General features: G+C 50.0%; 1 protein-coding gene across 2 annotated transcripts in view; it reads right to left on the reverse strand.

Annotated features, from left to right (window-relative positions):
- Positions 1 to 3,260: 3,260 nt before the first annotated feature.
- Positions 3,261 to 20,171, reverse strand: part of LOC112103248 (serine/threonine-protein kinase H1) — a 66,175-nt gene continuing 49,264 nt past the window's right edge. For both annotated transcript variants that reach the window (XM_024194911.2, XM_024194912.2), the window contains exon 3: positions 3,261 to 4,404. In XM_024194911.2, coding sequence (XP_024050679.1) covers positions 4,087 to 4,404 — 318 coding nt within the window. In that variant the 3' untranslated portion in view covers positions 3,261 to 4,086. The remainder of the gene's footprint in view (positions 4,405 to 20,171) is intronic.

The following is a 20,171-nucleotide window of genomic DNA, read 5'->3' on the forward strand; positions in this document are numbered from 1 at the left end:
GGCTGGGCGGCTATCAGAGACGTCGAATTGCGTAATTGTAACGATTCTACTCAGACATCTAAGGAGAGCCCAGTGGTAGACAGAAATACTCCTAACTAAAATTCAGACACTGGTATATCACAACTTCCGTGCCAATGGTTCAAGCACGTGGCCAAGAATCGTTCCCCTGCCTCGCCAGGCCAGTGTGCTGCTCTGCTCTGGACGACGTCCGGTCAGGGGACAGGGCACTGGGCAATTTAATCTGGGAAGTTTTGCCAAAGGAATAAAAAAGGAGATGTGCTCATGCTAAAGACAGGAATTATTCAATGGCTCTGACAGCTCTGTCTGATCTGATGAGGACACCCCCCACCAAGTCCCCTGCATACCAAACATGGAGATGTCTCACTCGTAACTACAGTAACTCCTCATTTTACGTTGTTTCAATGTTACGGCCCTGCTCAATTAGGGAACATGCTTGTTTAAAGTTGTGCGATGCTCCCTTCTAACGGCGTTTGGCTGCCTGCTTGTAAGATTCTGTGGAAGAGCAGCGACTTTACAAAGGAGCATTGCACAAGTTCCTCTTCTCCGCCTCCTCCCCCTCCCTCCCAGAAAGTCCTAAGCGCGAAGTGCTGGGAGGGAGGGGCAGGAGTGGGGAAGTGCTGTCTCCACTCCTCCCCCTTAGGACTTTGGGGGGGGGGGGGGGGGGGGGGGGGGCGCCCGAGAAGAGAGGGGGGGGGGGGGGAGAAGGGGTGGAGCGGGGACAGGAAGAGGGGGGCCTGGAACATTCCCGGCAAAGTCCAAGCCTGTTCTCCGGGGAAGCTGCTGCTGCTGCGAAGGTTCTTCCTAGTGTCCTTGCTTGCAGCGGGCTGTGCCTGTGTGGGGTAAGCCAGGGGCACTTCCCAACCACAGTACAGTGCTGTACAGTATACAGTATAATGCCTTTTGTCTGCCCCCAAAAAATTTCCTTGGAACCTAACCCCCTGCTTTTACATTAAATCTTATGGGACAACTGGATTCGTTTAACATTGTTTCACTTAAAGTTGCATTTTTCAGGAACATAACTACAAAGTGAGGAGTTACTGTATAAGGAAACAAAATGCGAAGAGCTCTCTCTCTGCAAGATGATATACTGCGATTTGCCACTAGGTGTCACTCTAACTTCACTCATATTTCACTCAAATGCGGGGAGAGGGACCATTTTCACTTACTAAGCAGGAAAGATTTCTCTCTGGGTACTGTTTGTCCCAGACAAGCGAGACGCAGGCCTCACCCAGGGCACAGATACACAATCACTGCGTTATTTATGAGATTATTCAATACCGGAGCAAGTGCCCCAACCTCACACTAGGCCAAACCTCAAGAACCCTAGTTAAGAGGGAAAAGAGGGAGACAGGTAAAATGCGCACAGGGACTCCTAGGCAGATTGTGGGGGATGGGGGCAGTGTTTAACCTGTGAAATCCACAAATGAGGCATTTCTGAAGGCAGAAACTCCTGAGTCTCAGGTCAGCTGGAGAGAGTTGAGATGCCGGAGTGAAATATACAAAGGCAGAGAGTCCAGAGAGCACGCAAGGCAGAATTCCAGCAGAGCAGATCAAGGGCATGTGCACAGCTGCTCAAAAGCACAGCAGACTAACTGGCTTCATTAGCAGAACGATCTGCGACTGCAGCACATTTCCAGAGACAACCCAGCCCAAGCAACTTTTGTAACCTGCACTCAGCTAGTGGGATTCCTGCCACTAGCCTCTCCTGGGGAGTGGGAGGGCAAAGTAAAAAAAAAAAAAAAGGGACAGGAGATTGCCTGAGGTTCCAAGAGGAGCTTGGACTCCCTCTCCCTCCGGGAAATCTCCACCATCCCCTTCTTTGCTTACATATGGCTACTGTCTGGGCATAAGCGTGTTAGAACTAAGAGGGGGTGAACCGCCCAACTGAAACCAAGAGGTGAAAGGCCAACACAATGATCTGCACTGCTCTTGTTGAGTGTGCCCAGGTATACTCGGAGGTTTCCCACAGAAGAGACAAGGTTGCATCGGTGAGAACTGGAGCTCTGCTTACAAGAAGCCCAGGAGAAGTGTGGACACTAATCAAACCAGTGAGAGGCCAGTTGGCCTCAAGATCACAGCCTGCATCACAGATGCAAGGCCTGGGTCACGCCATCACGCATGTCATGCACACCCCCGAAAGCCAGACAGACCTCGTAAGCCTCAAGCTGAGTCACCAAGAACTGGCTTTGTGCAGAGCTGAGACGACCTCTATAAAAGCATTTTGTTTCCCAAAACGCATTAGGCCCTACATCTGCCACGAGTGACGGCACACGGGACCTTTCCGGATGACGCATCCCATGATAACTCAATCGCCAAGGAGATGGGCTCTACGGCTGCAGCATTCTGAAGAGTAATGGCTACCAACCCTGAGGGGAGACTCTCCTAGGTGAGACAGACGTTCCCGCAGGCTCTGTCTCAGTCAGGAACTGAGATGGGGAGGGAACACATTGGATTAGACCAGAACTCAGCATGTGGCAATCTGCAAGTTCATTTATCCCACACAAGGGAGGAGAAAGCCTTCGGAAGGGCTTGTGGGTAAGGTAGCGATCTGGGACTCTGGAGATCACGTTTTTAGCGCCTCCTAGCCATAGGGAATGACACACCCTGCACAAGGTCATGGCAGAGATGACTCTGCCTTAAGTCCACAGAGGAAAACAAGGAGCCGAGTGACCTTTGACAGAGCACCTGGAGCAGCGCTTCACTAGGCCTGGCATGTGTTACCAGGGCCGATGCTCCAGACTGAATATCTGGTAGGAAGGCTCCCGTCCGTGTTAACAAGGAGTTTCTGTGGTGACATGACTGCCCCCATCCCACTCCCTTGTGCACGCCGTAACTGGCCATGAAGCTATCCCAAAGGCAGGCCTGGGGTGCCAAGCAGGCCAGGCGCTGGCAGAATCAGCGTGCGTGGCCGAAGGGGAAGCAGTGGGTAATGGCTGGGGCAGTCACAGTTTTGGCCTGGTAATGTGGCACAGTTGGAACCATTTGTCTGTCGGGTCCATGGTGCAACACTAGGGTGAAGAATCCAAAAACCTCCAATCCAGCGGCAAGAAGGAACGCCAGCTCGCCTCTGAGAACGGCCAGATCAGAGGGGCCCCTGCCAGCACCAACCTCTGCTTCCGTTTAGCCTCGTGCTTTTTGCCTCAAAATATGTCCAAAGTGGCCTCTCCTGACACCTCCACACCCTCCCTTTGTGCCTGCCCCAGCTGCTCTGCACTGGCTCACAAGCCTTACGCTTCCCGAGACAGAGGAGATCTTCCGGAGTGCTAGCGCAGGGGTGGGGGCCAGGGCTAGCCACGGGGTTCGCTTTAGAAAAGAAGTTTGTAGGTGTCCTGCAAAGCGTTTTGCTCCTGCAGGTTTCGCATCCTCTCCCCTCCCCACAGTTAGGAACCTTCAGTCAGGGCAAAGGGGAACTGCGACTGCAGACGATCTGCGCTCCAGGGCGCCGATACCTCAATCAATCCTTAACCAGCACGAGTAACCTGTGATGCTGTCACAGTCACCGGGGGGGGGATCCTTGGGGGAAACCTCTCTGCTTCATGCTCCTCACTGAAGACTCCTGCCTGGCATTTCCTTCATGCAGCTGGCTTGCTGTTGAGTCACAGCACTTCCAACCCTAGCTGTGCGTGTGACTCCCACCAGCATCAATGGAGTCCAATATAAATACTGTCCAAGCATGTATAGGGACTTAACATTCTGGAATCAATAAATAACTATAGGCAGCCAAACTCCTGGGCTGGGGAGGGGGCTCTTCTCTTCACGGGGCTCCCTAATTTGCTGAGTACTTGAGGCCCTGAACTTTGACCTTCACTCTGGACCTGGATGAGCACAAGGAAGGCTTTCACTGCTCCACTTCCTGCATCAGGCTCCGAAACGCAGCCCACCCAAGTGAGGAGTGCCCACTGTGGGGGGCTGGGGTGCAAAGGTTCCATTTTCCCCGAGCTTCGCGCCCAGGGAGGAGCACTCCTTCAGCAGGAGCCTGGGTGTTCCCCGCCGCGTGGGACCGTTGCACACCTGCACCAGAGGAAGTGCACCTGGGAAGACAGCTGGCAGTTTCCTGGTGAGTTCTCAGCCATTGCATTGCTGCTGGTAGCGCAGGTTGAGCTCCCGCAGCTCCCGTTCCCGCACCCGCCGCGACTTATTGGATTTGGTGGAGCGGCTGGAGCGGGTGGACTGGGCTGATTTGGTGCTCTGGCAGCGAGAGGACGCCCTCTTGAGGAGGTTCTGAGAGATGGAGCGGTGCAGGTTCTTCATGGAGGAGGAGGCTGCCATGCTGACTACCCAGGGGTGCTTTAAGGCCTGAAGAGCTGTCATCCTGTCACTGGGATCCACTGTGAGCAGGCGATCAATGAAGTCCTTGGCCAGATTGGACACGCTGGGCCAGGGCTGAAAAATCAAAAGGAAATGATGAGAAAACAATATTCGCCATGACTTCGTTAGACAAGCACCACCCGTCTCCGCCCAAAGAGGGCCAGCCACGCCCCTCAGTGCCGGGCACTGATTTATTTCACTTGTAGGCATCCCCAGGGCACTTCCCTTCTCCCACTTCCCCTCACTCATCCATCCTCAAGTCCCGAAGTTATAACTAGTGCGGTGTCAGGCCACAGAGCGTAGGAGGCTTCCATCAGCCCCCACCAAATGACACTGCCAAATGGGCTACCGGGGTCCACTGCAGATCACCACTCTTCCTCCTGAGCCCCAAAGATTGAAGCACCTGCCAGATCCTGAACTCTGTTCCCCTGCTCCGCAGGCCACTGGCCCTTACCAACACAACACATACTTGGGCCCCGTTCTTAGGTGATGTGAATCAATATGGCCCCAGTGGAGGTAGGGCGGAGGATGCGAGCCTTTAGCTTTACATTCCATGGTAGTGCTCTGGGCCGGGGTCACAATCCTTTCAGTATGTCGGGGGCACAATTTCTTTAAAACTGACAAATGTACACTTCAAACACCCCTGACCCCGCCACGATAGCCATCTGCTCTGATGTGTCACTCTTCCAACAGACTCTCAGAAAAGCCTCCCACCATTCTGCATAATCAGAGTCCCCGCTCCCCTGAAATTCATCTTCCCCACTTGACACAGCCCACTAATTAAATGTTCGTCAGCAGGGTCAGCTGAATTGTTTGTGGTGAACAATGGCTCCTGTGAATTTAGCCTTTTTCCTGCCCACTGGCAGCGTGTGATTTCTAGAAACTTGTTCATTTTTCAGTTCTGGGGATAAATAAATTTCAGCCTATGAGCTGTTAATGAATAACCCACGGCAAGTATCTGCTTGAGTACTAGAAATGTGGACTTCACCATTTAAACTGTGTGACTAAAGTATGTTCCTATTCCCTGACTCCCTGGCCTAGCCTTTATACACCACTGTGCTTCCACCTGAAATTCTTGCAGTTGCTGCACAAAACAGACTCCGTTTGCTGATTAAACCAATATTGGCCACAGGCCCAAAACATGCCTCCAGGAACATCATAAAGTACCACATACGATTGTCTGTCCATGCACGTTCCCATAACTCACTCTGCTCTTCTCATCAGTCGCGTAACTAAGAAATCTCCGGATAGACTGACATAAATCAAAACGGAGGGGGTATTAATACTGCCTATGTTAGTGCGCGCTCGCTCTCTCTCTCACACACCCCCATGCAATGTAAGACTGAAGCAGGTTACTCCCAATTTCTTATGCACCAGTGATGTATTACTTATTTCCCTAGATGTCACCTTCTAAAATGACAATTACAAAATTAAAAATATTTGTTCATGTTTTTAAGAATAAACTTTTCTGATCTCACCCAAGGCGCCCCAATCCCCGTCACACAAATGCCTGTTACTTTGAGTAAGTTACTCTGGTTTGAATGTGTCTGAATGATAATACCTTTCAGGTTATGCAGAGGGCCTTGTTTATTCAGATGCTGGACAGCTCCAGCAAGGAAATGACTCAGCTCCCCACCCAAAGCTTTATTTCTGTGCCAAGTGCCGCTACGTGCCAGTAACAACCCCAAATGCACACTGGGGGCAAGACTGCACCTTTACGCACAGGAGCACGTAGCCTGCCCTGCTCCAGAAGGATTGTGACTTGGACACACCCTCGCCAAGAGTCACAATCCCTCTCCTGCTCCCGCCTTGTGAGGAACATAGCTAGTGAGCAGGAGCTGCGCTCCACATGAAATTCAAACCCAAGACAAGGCAGGTCTTCAGCTGAGACCTAGTCTTACTCCCCTGCATGCATAAGTAAGACAAGACTCCAGGCTTTCTGTGATCTGAATACGTTACTGGGGTTGACTATGTCTAGATGACAAAGTATGTCACTGGTTAACTCAAATTAGCTGACAGATCACATACACATTCCAAAGATTGTGTTCTCAAGTCAACAGCTGATGTTGTAAATATGAGGAATTTTTGTAACTAATATCAGTAACTTAGGGGGAAAAACCACATCCACAAAACATTGCAATGTGGAAGGAAAAGTGTGTAACCCAGTAAATAATCCAATACCCCCCCTTCCCAGGAACACAGGAAAGTGCTGCCATGCAAGTTTATAGCAGCACAAACACATACAGCTACTCTTGTCTGTAGTGCTTTACGCTATGTATTCAGATTTTTGTGTGTGACAAAATATGGTAACGGCACAAAACGGACAATTTTGAAAATTCCTTGTGTGCTGGAAGGTTAAGGGGACAGATGGTGGAGGAGGAAGGAAAAAATCTGAGCAGAAGTCATAGCAGAAATAAGGTGGAGGAGGCAGTGTAGCTGCCGCATGATATGGGATAAAACTGAGATCTGCCGATACCATCAATGCGATGGCAGATCTATGAAATCGCATGTTGTGTGCGTGTCTGTCTCTCTCCCCACCCCAGGGGTTTTTGTCACTTTCATCACTGTAGTATTGTAAACACTCTATGTGATGAATAAATACACAGCAGCATTCAAGAAACACCTGGCCAGATCCCTAGCATATGAGTAATGAAATGAGCTAGACAAGGATCCGGATACAGTCATCACAACTAGGCCAATGCACAGACATGTAACTATTTGGTGTCAATACGTATATTAAACAATAAAAGTAAATGTAAAGTCTGCTAGATGACCAATGTATCTGTCTTCTGCTTCTCTCTCTTTCCTTGTGCAGGAAAGAAGAACCCAGCTATTTTAAAATGTGGAGTCCACATACTGTACACAGTCTGACAGAATGCTTTTTCTTGTGCAAAATGGTCAGAAAAAGATTTTAAATGTCCTGAAACCCCTGCTATCTATCTCTGCCAAAAGCAAACCTTTCTCCCTCGCATGAAAGATGCAAAGCCTTCAGATTATGGCTAACCTAAGTATTAGCTACTCAGAGAAACTAACAGAGATTTATAGAGAGTTTAAGGCCAGAAGGGATCACCAGAGGGCAAAGGATGATATAGCAGGGGGCTAGCCTGGAACTTGGGATACTTAGATTCAATTCCCTGCGTGACCTGGGGAGAGTGCCTAGAATGTCATACGGCCCATCTGCAGCTGCTTTTAGCAAGCATCTCCAACGGTCAGAGACTGGGAGAGCTCCGAGTTACTACACAGAATTATTTCCCTGGTGTCTGGCTGAAGGGTTTCACCCTCGTGCTCAGGTTATAACTGATCTCCGTATTTGGGGTCAGGAAGGAATTTTCACCCAGGTCAGACTGGCAGAGACTTTAGGGGTTTTACGCCTTCCTCTGCAGCATGAGGCATGGGTCACTTGCCAGTTTGAACTAATGTAAATGGTGGATTCACTGTAACTTGAAGTCCATAAATCACGATGTGAGGATGTCAGTAACTCAGCCAGCAGTTAGGGGTCTATTACGGGAGTGGGAGGGTGAGGTTCTGTGGCCTGCGTTGTGCAGGAGGTCAGACTAGATGATCATAATGGTCCCTTCTGGCCTTAAAGTCTATGAGTTTAATGGATGTAAAGCCAATTGCACCTCAGGCCTCATCCCTGATTTGGTCTTCGTTTGCTCATCTGAAGCCACCAACTCTGGCTCCTCCCACCAGAAGAAAAAAGAAAATTTCATCCTACAACAGGCGCTTCCCCTCCAATCCTGCTTTTCAACCTGACCTGACACGGACCGGGGACTGCCTTGACATGTGCCAGGAGCAGCCATAACTCCAGCCGATAGCAGACAATGAGAAAGACTTAATTTTAGCATTAGCTGGGGTGTGTGTGTGTGCGCACAAAACAATATCCACATCATAGTCCGTAAATCACGATATTTTGGGGGTTTGTCCAGGAGAGAAATGGTTAAATAAAGCCATTCATTGTTCTTGTTCCATTTGGTCTCCAACTTAAGGACCTCCAGGCACTGTCCAAGCCCACAGAAGAGACTCCAACAGTTGACGTCTAGCTAGACAAGACAGACAAGGGTGGGAGAGAGGAAGGGTTCTTAGGCCCATTTTACCAATGGGAAATTAAGGCCCTGTCCGCACACAGAAGTTGCACTGGTTTACCTAAAATCAGTTTAAAAACCAACCCAGTTAAACCAGTGCAAACCCAGCACAGGCACGATGGAGACAGCCATAAGGCTGCCTTGCAAGGACCCCCTCCCAAGCCTGGCATGGGGGCTCCAGCAGGCAAAGATTCCAGGCAGTTCTGCAGCCCACAGGGCACTATGAGGATGGAGCCGTAACTTAGGCTCCCAGGAAACTCTCTAGTTCCCAGAGCAGCCCAGGATCAGGAAGGCACAAATTCTGTACAAAGAGGCTAAAAATACAGCTAGTGTTACTTAAACATGGGGCAAAAATATAAAGGAGAAAAATCTCTGACTCCTGCACTGTGGTGAAAGTGTATGTAACATCAGAGTCGTCTAAGACTAGATTAACAGATGGCTGATTATTTAGATGCTGCCGCCACTGATTCCACAGATCCAATTAAAATTTTCTTGACTGATAGCCTGGGAGGATTCCTTCCTTCCAGTCTCCCTTGGAAAAGGGAAGAATTTTTAAGCTTGTGTCATTTCTAAATGTAGGTCCCTGGTGAGATTCCAGCCGAGTTAAAATGGTAACCTTGCTAATGCTGGTTTATCACAAAGAATCTCCTGATGAGTGTCTGGTACCTAATTCAGAGATGGGGAAAAAACCCAGAGCCTGGGCACATCCAGAAATCCTTTTGTCAGACACAATAGTTCTGTGTAGAATCCAAGCTCAAGTTTTGGGAAATTATCAATCCAACTGACAAAATCTCTGAGCCAAGAGGTTGAAGCGGTGGTTGCTGATGATCAGTGGCTGGAAAGCACTATATTTAAAAACCCCAAAAGAACTCCTGTCATTCAAGAAACCATTTTGACCAGTGGCGGTGGAACAATTTATATAGTGGGGGTGCTAAAAGCCATTGAACAGAACCGTAAACCCTGTGTATGATGGAAACCCCTTCAAGCCAGCGGGTGCTGCCGCACGCCCAGCACTCCTAGTTCTAGCATCCCTGGTCTTGACTGATTGCTAGAAAGACAGTTTATATTGTGAGCCAAAGAATATTGTCTTCCTGATAAGAGAAATTTCCTTATATCAGCTGGACTCAAAATACCAAGAGACAATCATAGAAATGGTTGACTCATTTTACATTTAAGATTTACCTATCACTCACAAAACTGAATCCACACTGAAATAGGAAGACACCTTGCATTTGCCTCTTGATATAGAAGCTCACAAGGTGAAAATTTTGGAGCAACTGAAAAATGCAGATCCTCACGCAAATGACTTTGAATCCTTCATTGGGACAGTTATTTTCCATGGGAATCCTGATTTGTTCTCTCTTGAATTCTTATGGATGACCAAATACATCCAGTAAGTTTATATGCTTTCCTTTCCCATTCCAAGATGGAACATTTTTTCCTAGAACCTTTTGCCATAACAGTTACACTTAAAGACAAACATACCATGTGCTCCAACTTTTTTGTCGAAAATAGGTCATGCATTGCAAACGTTTTGCTGATGCTAGTGACAGACATGTCTGACTCCACTCACTTTACTCAACTTAATGTCAAATGCAAATGGACATGGAGATGAAAATATACCTGTCTTGTGGTTGTACCATTTCCCTGCAATGTTGGGGGAGGGGGGGAAGGGAGAGTTGGTTGGTTTAAAAAAAAAAATCCCTCTTTATCTCTATCATCATTACCTATTTCAACGTCACTAGCAATTGTGATTCCTTATCACATATCTCGGGACAGCTTTTTTCCCTCTGGTGACTGGAGACCAAAAGTCAGGGAATCATATGACCTCAGTTTTGTTTGTTTCTCCTGGGGAATTTGTTCACATTCATGTAAAGCCTTTTGACCTTAGTGAACACTGCCTGCTGCAGATATCACTGACTATAACAGGATCTTCATCCTCTCTCTTTTAAATGGAGGCTTACAACCAACAAAGTTTATAGCCTCTTAAGATATTGCTCCCGTCTTTTAAGAAAGCCACTATAGTTCATCGCAAACACATCCATTGTGCTAGATCTTCAACAACTGTACCAGACTTAAATCTATAAAGTGAGGGAAATCAATCATTAGTTGTTACACTTCACATAAGACTGGAGGGGCTCCGGCTTCTTGTGCATACAAGTTGTTTGCACTCAAGCGATCCGCCCTCACGTTCTGGGTGCCTGGCAGGTGAAAGGCTTTTAGGTGGATGTCGTGGGCTATACAGAAGTCCCACAGACTGAGGGCTTTGTGGCAGAGGGCAGAGGATTGAGTCCCACCTTGCCTATTGATATAGAACATAGAGGCCGTGTTGTCTGTGAGAACCCTGACTACCTTGCCCTTCAGGTGCGAGCGGAAGGCCATATACGCCAGCCGTACCGCCCTGAGTTCCTTGATGTTTATGTGAAGGGTCAGGTCTCGCGGAGACCACAGGCCTGGGTCTGAAAAGTCCCCACATGGGCCCCCCAGCCCAGGTCTGATGCATTGGACACCAGCTCCAACGACGGGGCCCTGTCCCTGAACGGGACCCCTTGGAGCATGTTGCTTGGTGCGGACCACCACCGCAGGGCGGTGATCACCAAGTTCGGCATGGTGAGGACCTTGTCCATTCTGTCCGTGGCCTGGGAGAACTGCGAGGCCAGCCAGAGCTGGAGGGGCCTCATCCTGAGTCTGGCGTGGCAGACCACATACGTGCACACCGACATGTGACCTAGCAGCTGCAGACAAACCCTGGCTGTTGTCACCGGGAACCTTGCGATCAAGTCGATGAGCCCTGTCAGGGTCTTGAACCTGTCTGGGGGGAAAGAGGCCCTGGCCGACGTCGCATCCAGGAACGCCCCGATAAACTCTATGCGTTGGACCGGGACTAACGTGGACTTGGTGTTGTTTACCAACAGGCCCAGGGCGGTGCATGTGGACAGGAGTGCCGCCACAGGATTCCCTCACCTGCGATCGGGAGGTGCCCTTGACCAGCCAGTCGTCCAGATAGGAGAATATCTGGACCCCCCAGCGCCTGAGGTAGGCCGCTACCACCGACATACACTTTGTAAAGACCCTGGGGGCGGTGGACAGGCCAAACAGGAGGACCGTGAATTGGTAATGGTTCTGTCCCACCATGAAACGGAGGAAGCATGTGTGCCCCTCGAATATGTGGATGTGGAAGTATGCGTCTTGTAGATCGAGGGCACCGTACCAGTCCCCGGGATCCAGAGTGGGGATGATGGAGGCCAGGGAAACCATGCGGAACTTGAGTTTCACCATGTACCGGTTCAGACTTTGCAGGTCCGTGATGGGCCTGAGCCCCCCTTTGGCCTTCGGGATAAGGAAATACCAGAAGTAATATCCCTTGCCTAGGAACTCCTTGGGCACCGCCTCTATCGCTCCTAGTTCCAGGAGCCTCCCGACTTCCTGCTCGAGCAGAGCCTCGTGCGATGGGTCCCCAAGAGGGACGGGGGCAGGGGGTGGTTGGGAGGGTAGGAGGTAAGCTGAAGGGTGTAACCAGAGGTCCAAGGAAAAAGGAAGCTTTATTGGGGGTGGATCCCTGCTGAAAACTGGTGGGGTACCCCCGAGTGTCCCGTCAAAAACGCCTTTTACCCGCCTGCTTGCCCTTAGAGGACCCAGGCTGGGGGGCAGGCCGATACTGCCTTTGCAGGCGTTTTTTATAGTCCCGCTGCTTCTTCTGGGCGGCCTCGTATTTCGGGAGGGTGGCTTGGGCGGGAGCCTGCTGTGGCTTGAAAGCGGGCTTTGCCGGAGCAGTAACATAGAGGCCCAGGGTCTGGAGGGTCGTGCAGGAGTCTTTCATGCGTGCAGCCTTGTGTCTGTCTCCTCCGCAAACAGCGCCTTCCCGTCGAAAGGGAGATCCTGCATTGACGACTGCGCTTCGCTGGATAGCCCAGAGAGCAGGAGCCAGGACATCCGTCTCATGGACACCGCTGAGGCCATGGGCCGTGCGGCCGTGTCCGCTGCTTCCGAAGCGGCCTGTAGGGATGCGCTTGCGGCCGCTGCCTCTTCCTCCATGAGCGCCTTAAACTCTTTTCTATCGCGCTCCCGGAGGGAGTCCTCGAACTTGGGGAGGGATCCCAGAGATTAAACTCGTAGCGACCCAGGAGCGCCTGATGGTTTGCTACTCTTAGCTGGAAGCTTGACGACGAATAAACTTTTCTCCTGAAAGCATCCAGCCTCCAAGAGTCATTGTTCTTAGGGGTCAGGGCTGGCTGCCCCTGTCGCTCCCTGTGGTTGACCGACTCAACCACCAAGGAGTTGGGCGCCGGGTGGGTATACAAATATTCATGCCCCTTAGTGGGTACAAAGTACTTGCGCTCCGCCTTCTTAGAGATGGGAGCTAACGAGACTGGTGTTTGTCACAGGGCATTTGAAATTCTTGCCACCCCTTTATGGAGCGGCAAGGCCACCCTGCCCAGTGCCGAGGGGGACAGCACATTGAACAGGGAGTCTGAGGGCTCATCCGTCTCCTCTGCCTGGAGGTGGAGGCTCGTTGCCACCCTTTTTAAGAGTTCTTGGTGGGCCCGGTAGTCCTCCTGCGGGACGGAGGGGGGCGGGGCCGCAATCAGCTCCTCCGGACAGGGCGAGGAGGCCAGTGCAGTGCTTTGGGTGTCGGCCAGCACTGGAGGATCCGCCACTGGTCAAACTCTGGGCACGGTACCGAGGAAGCGGGTCCCACTGACTCCTTTCTTGACGGTCTAGGGATAGAGGCTGACAGTGCTTCCGACACCCCGGCCACCGAGCGAGTCATCACCGGGGGCTGCGCCGGAGGCCACGGTGCTCATTGGTACCACTGGGCCAGCCACGACGCTCGGTGCCACTGCATTTGCTGAGGCACCGGCAGGGCTGGCTAGCCTGGCCTGTAGAAAGGTGGCTGTGAGCGGAGGCCGGGCTGGCGTACGACCTGCTGCTGCCTCTGGACCGGGAGTGGCGGTGGTGCCGGGATCTACGTCGACCACGGGACCACGACCTCGAGGCGGAGGAACAGCAACGACGGTAGTAGCTGGCCCGGGCTCACTAACTAACTAAACTTAACTGAAAAGCTAACTGACTACAGGTACTAATGAACTAACAACAGTTCTGGGGACAAGCTGCAGCAAAGCTGGAGCTGAGCAGTTCCAACGCACCTTCACTGGCGGCAGAAGGAACTGAGGGTGGGGGGAGCGCGCAGCTCCCCTTATACCGCGCCAGGCAGGGGCCACGCCAGGGGTCACGGGGGGCACTCCCCCGCTACGGGTACTGCTAGGGGAAAAACTTCCGGCACTGGTGCACGTGGCAAGCATGCACACCTACTGTGGAACAGACATGAGCAATCACTCGAAGAAGAACTAGGGATGTGTCTCAGAAGAACATATTCTAAAAACCAGGAACAATCATAAATTGGGTCAATTCATGTCATTTTAGAAGATGACATATCTGAACATGTACATTTCATTGAAGAAATCTGTAAACAACCGCACTCTTTGAATAAGGAACTGGGACTAAAAAGTAGCCAAGCTCACCCGCAACAGAAGAGCCTGTTTCACCAAGCCAGTTAAATTAAACTGAACAAAAACAAACTCCAAACAAAAGCAAATTGGATTTCTTATCCTTCCAATTATTCTACCTCCATCACTAACAGGGAGTATGGAGCACTCGTAATTAGAAATCTCTTCTGGTCAGCAAACACAAATCAGTTTATTGATCTGTTTACGCTAGTGGAGGTTTTACCTGCTGCACTGTACATATCTTTGATTTTATTTAATTAAACTCTTTCTTTAAAAAGAAATAAGAATATATACTGCTGAGGCCACAAGTGACATGAGTTTAGTATTTTCGCAGGTCCTACTCCCTGGAGAAGTTTGTTCATGAAGTTTGTTCATTTCACAGAAGTACCACAGTACTGGCAGGATATCAGTATCTGGTCAAGGGAGACCCTGGTGTTTCGCAGGTCAGGACTGAAGTGCCATGGCAGAACTGTGGGGAAAACTTGCATAACACAATCTCATCACCATTCTGCCAGTCTCTGGACATTGCTATTAATCCTTCATTTCTGTGAACACTACATTCAGCCACAAAAATCAAAGAAGTGTCCACGCTACTCTTACCACCCAAACCTTTCTCCCTCACCCCCCAAAAATTGAGTTCAGTGTATTATTTCTGCAGTTACATATTTGCTGCACACTTTCACTCAGCTTCACTGTATTCGTTTGGTCCCCAAATTACAGCAGGACTTTTCACACTGTTCTGCAAAGAAAGGCAAAGCCACTCCTTTCTGAGCAGAACCTCAGCAGGATCCAATGGCTGCTAGCAGTAATTCCCTAAGACTGAGCATCTGTTCCACTGCCCTCTGCCCGGGCAAGGTGCTAGGGACCTCATTTCACATGGCATCTGGCCTTGCTCATGTGACAGACCCAGGATACAGACCCAGGTTCAGAGTGGAAAACTATTGCCCCTGAGGCTGAAAGAGTGAAAGTCAGTGGGAAGGAAATGCCTGTACCTGCCGAAAGTCCCTGTCTATTCTGCAGGGAGAAAATGACTCTGCTGCTCTCTTGCAGCAGCCGTGCCAGCTCGAATCGTGCGTCAAGCTGGCAATGCCATACAATAGATCACTAAATCGCAGCATGACAAAGGGAAGAGTTAAAGTCTACTTCAGTGCAATACTTCCCCTGCAGTAGAGACCTGGACTGGGGCTCGCAGGGCTTGCGCTATTGGGCAGTGTAAAATAGCAGTGTAGATGTTCCTGCTTGGACTGGAGCCTGTCCTCCGAGACCTCCCCCCGCGCTGGGTTTCAGAGCTCAGGCTCCAGTCCAAGCAGGAAGGTCTACACTGCTATGCTTAGCCCTGCTGTGCGAGACCCACCAGCCCAAACCAGCTGACCTGGGCTCTGAGAGTCGCTGCAGCTGGGCTGTTTTTTTGTTTTATTTGCAGTGTAGACGTACCTTTAGAGCCCTCCCAGCTGTAACTCGTGCTGCTTAAGCCACTCTGCCTGGCTGGTGTCTATACCATTCACATCTGAATCACCTTCCCAAAGCACATCTTCCAAGGGAAGCAGAGCCGTTAGAAATTGCTCCATAACTCGGAATCACCCCCCAGGCAATTCCATTCAGTAAGACATGGAATCATGAGACGTCACAAACCAATGCAACCTGAACCACTTCAAAGCAGAGTGTGGCATCTAGCGCTTCATTCTCCAGTCCCAATAAGCTCCAGGGTCTTAGTAGGGTGCGAAGAAACCCCAGTCAGCAGCATGCCCGTCGAGCCAGTGAGAAAAGCTGCCCCACTAATCAGGGAGTCTGAGCTGCTCACAAAGGAATAGCACTGGATTACAGATGCATAGCTAGAGTGTCTGCAACAAGTAAAGGACGTGGATGCTAGCCAAAGCCAGAAATACGAACACACAGGTCTAAGCTTTCCTCTTATAAACTGAGCTGCCTATTTTGGGGGGCATACAAGTGCAACGCCTCACTGAGAGCGGGTTGCTGCCCACCCTCTGTCAGAGCTTGGCAGGACCCTGTGTACTCTGCAATTCTGCAGTCAAGGAATTCGCAACAGAATCCGCCCCTTGACCCAGAACTGTGCTCCAGAGTCCAATCTTCCATTCAAATGTATCTGTGTTCCTAGCCATTTGGGTTATTCTTTGCAAACCTTGGGCTGAATGTAATCAATGCAGTGTTGTCTTCCTCATTCTGGAGATGGGCTGAAACAGCAAACTACTCCACTCATCTCAGTGGGGATATGGAGGGAACAGTTCCGCTTGTGCTATGGAAGGGGAGATAGCAGGTGAGGCTCACTGTATGGAAGAGGGTCCAGCAAGTTCATCTCTACCCTTCCCAACTCCAGCACAACGGAGCCTGTCGAGTGCTGATCTCTGACCTGTGCCCGCCAGGCCAGGCCTGGCTCCCAGAGCACAGGAGTCTCCGTCCAAGCTGCACAGCTTTAACAGAAGCTGGAGAGCCCCCGGCCCTGGAACTCAGAGCGTCTCAACCCCGGGAACCTTGGCCGTCTCTTCCCAGCCGAGCTGAGCTCCGTCACATGAGCCCTCTTCTCACAGCTTCCTGACCGCAGAAGACAAACTGTGGTTTCAGTCCCACTGGAAACAAAGAGCCAAGAAGTGGCCATCATGACTGGAGGCAGCCTCATTTTCACATGGCATGTAAAATACCAAAGTGTACCATAGTTCAGCTGAATCAGGCTCCCAGTTTGGAGGAAGAGGGAGAGGGTCTCATCAAAATACCCATTAGCCTAGGGCAGAGGTGGGCAAACTACAGCCCGCGGGACCCTCCTGCCCGGCCCCTGAGTTCCTGGCCCGGGAGCCTAGCCCCCAGCCCCTCCCCTGCTGTTCCCCGCCCGCAGCCTCAGCTCGCTGCACCACTGGCGCAATGCTCTGGGCTGCGCGCTCCTGCTGGGAAGCACAGCTGCAGAACCGCAGTCTGACCCAGTGCTCTGTGCTGCGTGGTGGTGTGGCTGACTCCGTCCGGGCATCACAGCTGCCTGTCCTGGTGCTCTGGGCGGTGCGGCGGTAGCGCCGCCAGCCACTGTGGTAAGGGGGCAGGGGCATTGGATAGAGTGCAGGGGAGTTCGGGGGGGGCGGGGCGGTCAGAGGATGGGGAACAGGGGGGGTTGAATGTCAGTCAGGGGCAGGGGTTCTGGGGGCAGTCAGGGGACGGGGAGCGGGGGGGAGGGTGGATGGGGCAGGGGTCCCGGGGGGGAGGGGGGGGAGAGGGCATCATTGCGGGTTGGATGGGGCAGGAGTCCCGGGGGGCCATCAGGGGGCGAGAAGCAGGGGGGGGTCAGATAGGGGTCAGGGGCCAGGCCACGCCTGGCTGTTTGGGGAGGCACAGCCTACTCTAACCGGCCCTCCATACAATTTCTGAAACCTGATGTGGCCCTCAGGCCAAAAAGTTTGCCGGCCCCTGGCCTAGGGGATGGTGCACAGTGCTAGGAGGTCAGATTTCACCTATTCCACTCACTGCTATTTATATTTGCAGGCACTTCAGAGCCCTTATACGGAAAGCATGAATGGCATCAAACCAGCCACATGTTAGCAAATGGAATCTGAAAATGGATCAGATCATGAAAAACTCCTTAACATTTTTCATTTTAAAATGCATTTTAACTCAAATTAACAGATTTAGATGAAAATCCACAGAAAATTCAATATTTACAATATTATTTATTCAATATTTATATGCTGTAAATGTTGGGAAGCTACACTATATTGTTTATACAAAACAAAGAAGTTAAATCTGTGCTTTAAGTGAGAAACCAGACCCAACCTTAATATAAAGGCAGGACCATGCCTCTCTAGTAATAGTGAGCACCAGTTAGGGTGGCTATTTTTCTGCTCCAGCCACAGAAAGAAACGGACAAAACATGGTCGTTGTGGCTCATCATGGCTTCTTTTGTCTATTCTTGTGAAAAGATTGCCAAGTTTCCTTTGTGTAGCAAATCATGACGTTTTTGTACAGGCACACACACACACACCAGCTTCCCATTTTAGATTATAGCAATAAGCCAGGCCAGCATGGGCACTTCTCAGGTGCATTACCTTGTGCTTTCAATCTCCAGAGAGCTCCTCAATAGGCACTAATGCACACTCTGGCCTGGCTTACTGCTCTTCCACTGTGGAATGTCAGTCTACATTTCATTCATCCAAAAAGGCTTTTCAAAACCAGTTCGGAGGCTGAGGAGGGTTTTAGTGAATGTGTCCTTCCATTGTGAAAAACAAAAGAGCAGGAAAGAGATTTTAAATCCCTTTTACAATGTTCAGAATAGATTCGTATCTCATTTTCAGATTCAGAATGTCGTCAGAGTCCATCTCCTCCCACAAGCCTAGCTGTAATTATCTTGTGTCCTGTAGTTCATGGAACACCCCAAACCTGGCTGCGTTCGGGGGGATATGCCCCTCCACCATCCCAAATTCAAGCCAATGCTTTATTTCCAACAGTTAGTGCCGATCATGCCACTCAAAGAGAAAACGCTCAAGTTTATTTTTTCCCTGGCTTCAACAAACAGCAACCCTCTTTCAAGCCAAACTTCAGCCAGAGCTAGCACAAACCTGGTCATACTTTCACGTGTGTAAAATAAAATTTTGATCTGCATTAAAACAATCACAGATCACTTTATGTAGGTATTCATTTGCCACTTAGCACCACAATACCAGAGTCCTCCCACAAAATTAAACATACCAAAGACAGCTGCTGTGGGAGGCCCTGGTCATGGAGGGAGAGGAACTCACAAGTAGCTAGGGTCAATCCCCTGGAGGGCTTTGACTGTCCGGACAGAGACCTTGAACATTACTTTATATTCAGCGCAGAAAGCAGTGCACTGGTGTGACGTGTTCGGGGCAACCATGTTGCGATAAAGATTGGCTGCTGCATTTTGTGCCGTTGGGTGTTGTATTTTGTACCACTCTGTTCAATTCAGCAGCAAAACTAAGATGGTCAGTTTCTAATCCATGTTACGCTCACCCACTAGTCTAGCACTAAATTATTGAGGGTGGGCTCCTAACATTACAGGAGAAGCTTTACATCTAGCAACCAAATGACAAGCAACCAAACAGAAAATTTCCATGACAGTTTTTTAAAACATTTCTATTCTATCCAGGTTTGGAAAACATTTTTAACTATCGCCAAGTCTGGAGCCTAGATTACCTGATGGTGCCATCCCTTTATTTTTTTAACCCAGATTTAGGATGCCACTAAACTCAAGTTTTACATTCAGTTCCAGCTACCCCCTACCCTTTCAAATAGCAAAGGGGACAGACATGGCTCTTCGCGCAGTGGTGAGGGATGCTCCCCCGCCTTACTAGTAAAGCAGGCCAAATGCACCTTACAATGCCTGTTTGGACGCTCATTATTTGGATCCTAACCTGCCTCAGGGTGAGACTTGGCACTTGGGACAAAGTAATAACCACACAGAAAATGTGATTTCATTTAGTTTGGCATCATACAGGCCAAAGATACACAAAAAGGGGAGTAGGGAAGTTTTAAACTGCAGTTTGTGCTCTGAAAAGTGACTCTAAAATTGGCCATACCAGGATACAGGATCCGGAAAGTCCAGATCAAATGTGCTCTCATTACAAGTGAGACAAGGACCATCTCCCCCCCATCCTGCCAGCCCTGCAAATTCAGCCTGGGGTGTGAGACTCTCACTGGAGACTCGCTCTCGTGCCCATATGCTGCCCTCAGGTGCATTTCTGCTACACCTTTATCTTTCAGAGGTATACAGTCAATGTGAGCATTTCAATACATTAACAATTCTATCAGCGCGTACAATCCAGCTCACCGTATCTGCACTGACTCACTAACATGAAAAGAGCAGTAAAAATAGTTTTGCACAGAAATGAACAGATCCAGCAGACATACGTCTTGTGAGAGGGGGCCCGCAGAGCTCCTGGATGTGAACGCCCATTTTACAGTTACTTTTCAAAGGAAAACTGCATTTTAACTTTAAAAATTAAAATGTGTTTGGCAGTTGATCTATAGATGACATGCATGGAGCATTTGCAAAATAAACTAATTAAAAATGTTCCCTACTCAACATTCTCTAGTGAGCCTGAACCCTGTAAAATCATTCCAGGGCTGAAGTCACTTTACTAGGCCTCAAATCACTGCATCAAAGAAACAGCAGAAAGAAAATAACTTTTCACATTTGAATTGTTTTCAAAGTTTCATTTTTGCTGCACCAGTCCTGCCACCCTGCTCTCCCAATGCACTTCAATCCTGCCCCATAGCACCCCTGCTGCTCCGGCCC

This window comes from Terrapene carolina, unplaced genomic scaffold, assembly GCF_002925995.2.
Source record: "Terrapene carolina triunguis isolate 2854851 unplaced genomic scaffold, T_m_triunguis-2.0 Scaffold166, whole genome shotgun sequence".
NCBI lineage: Eukaryota > Metazoa > Chordata > Testudines > Emydidae > Terrapene > Terrapene triunguis.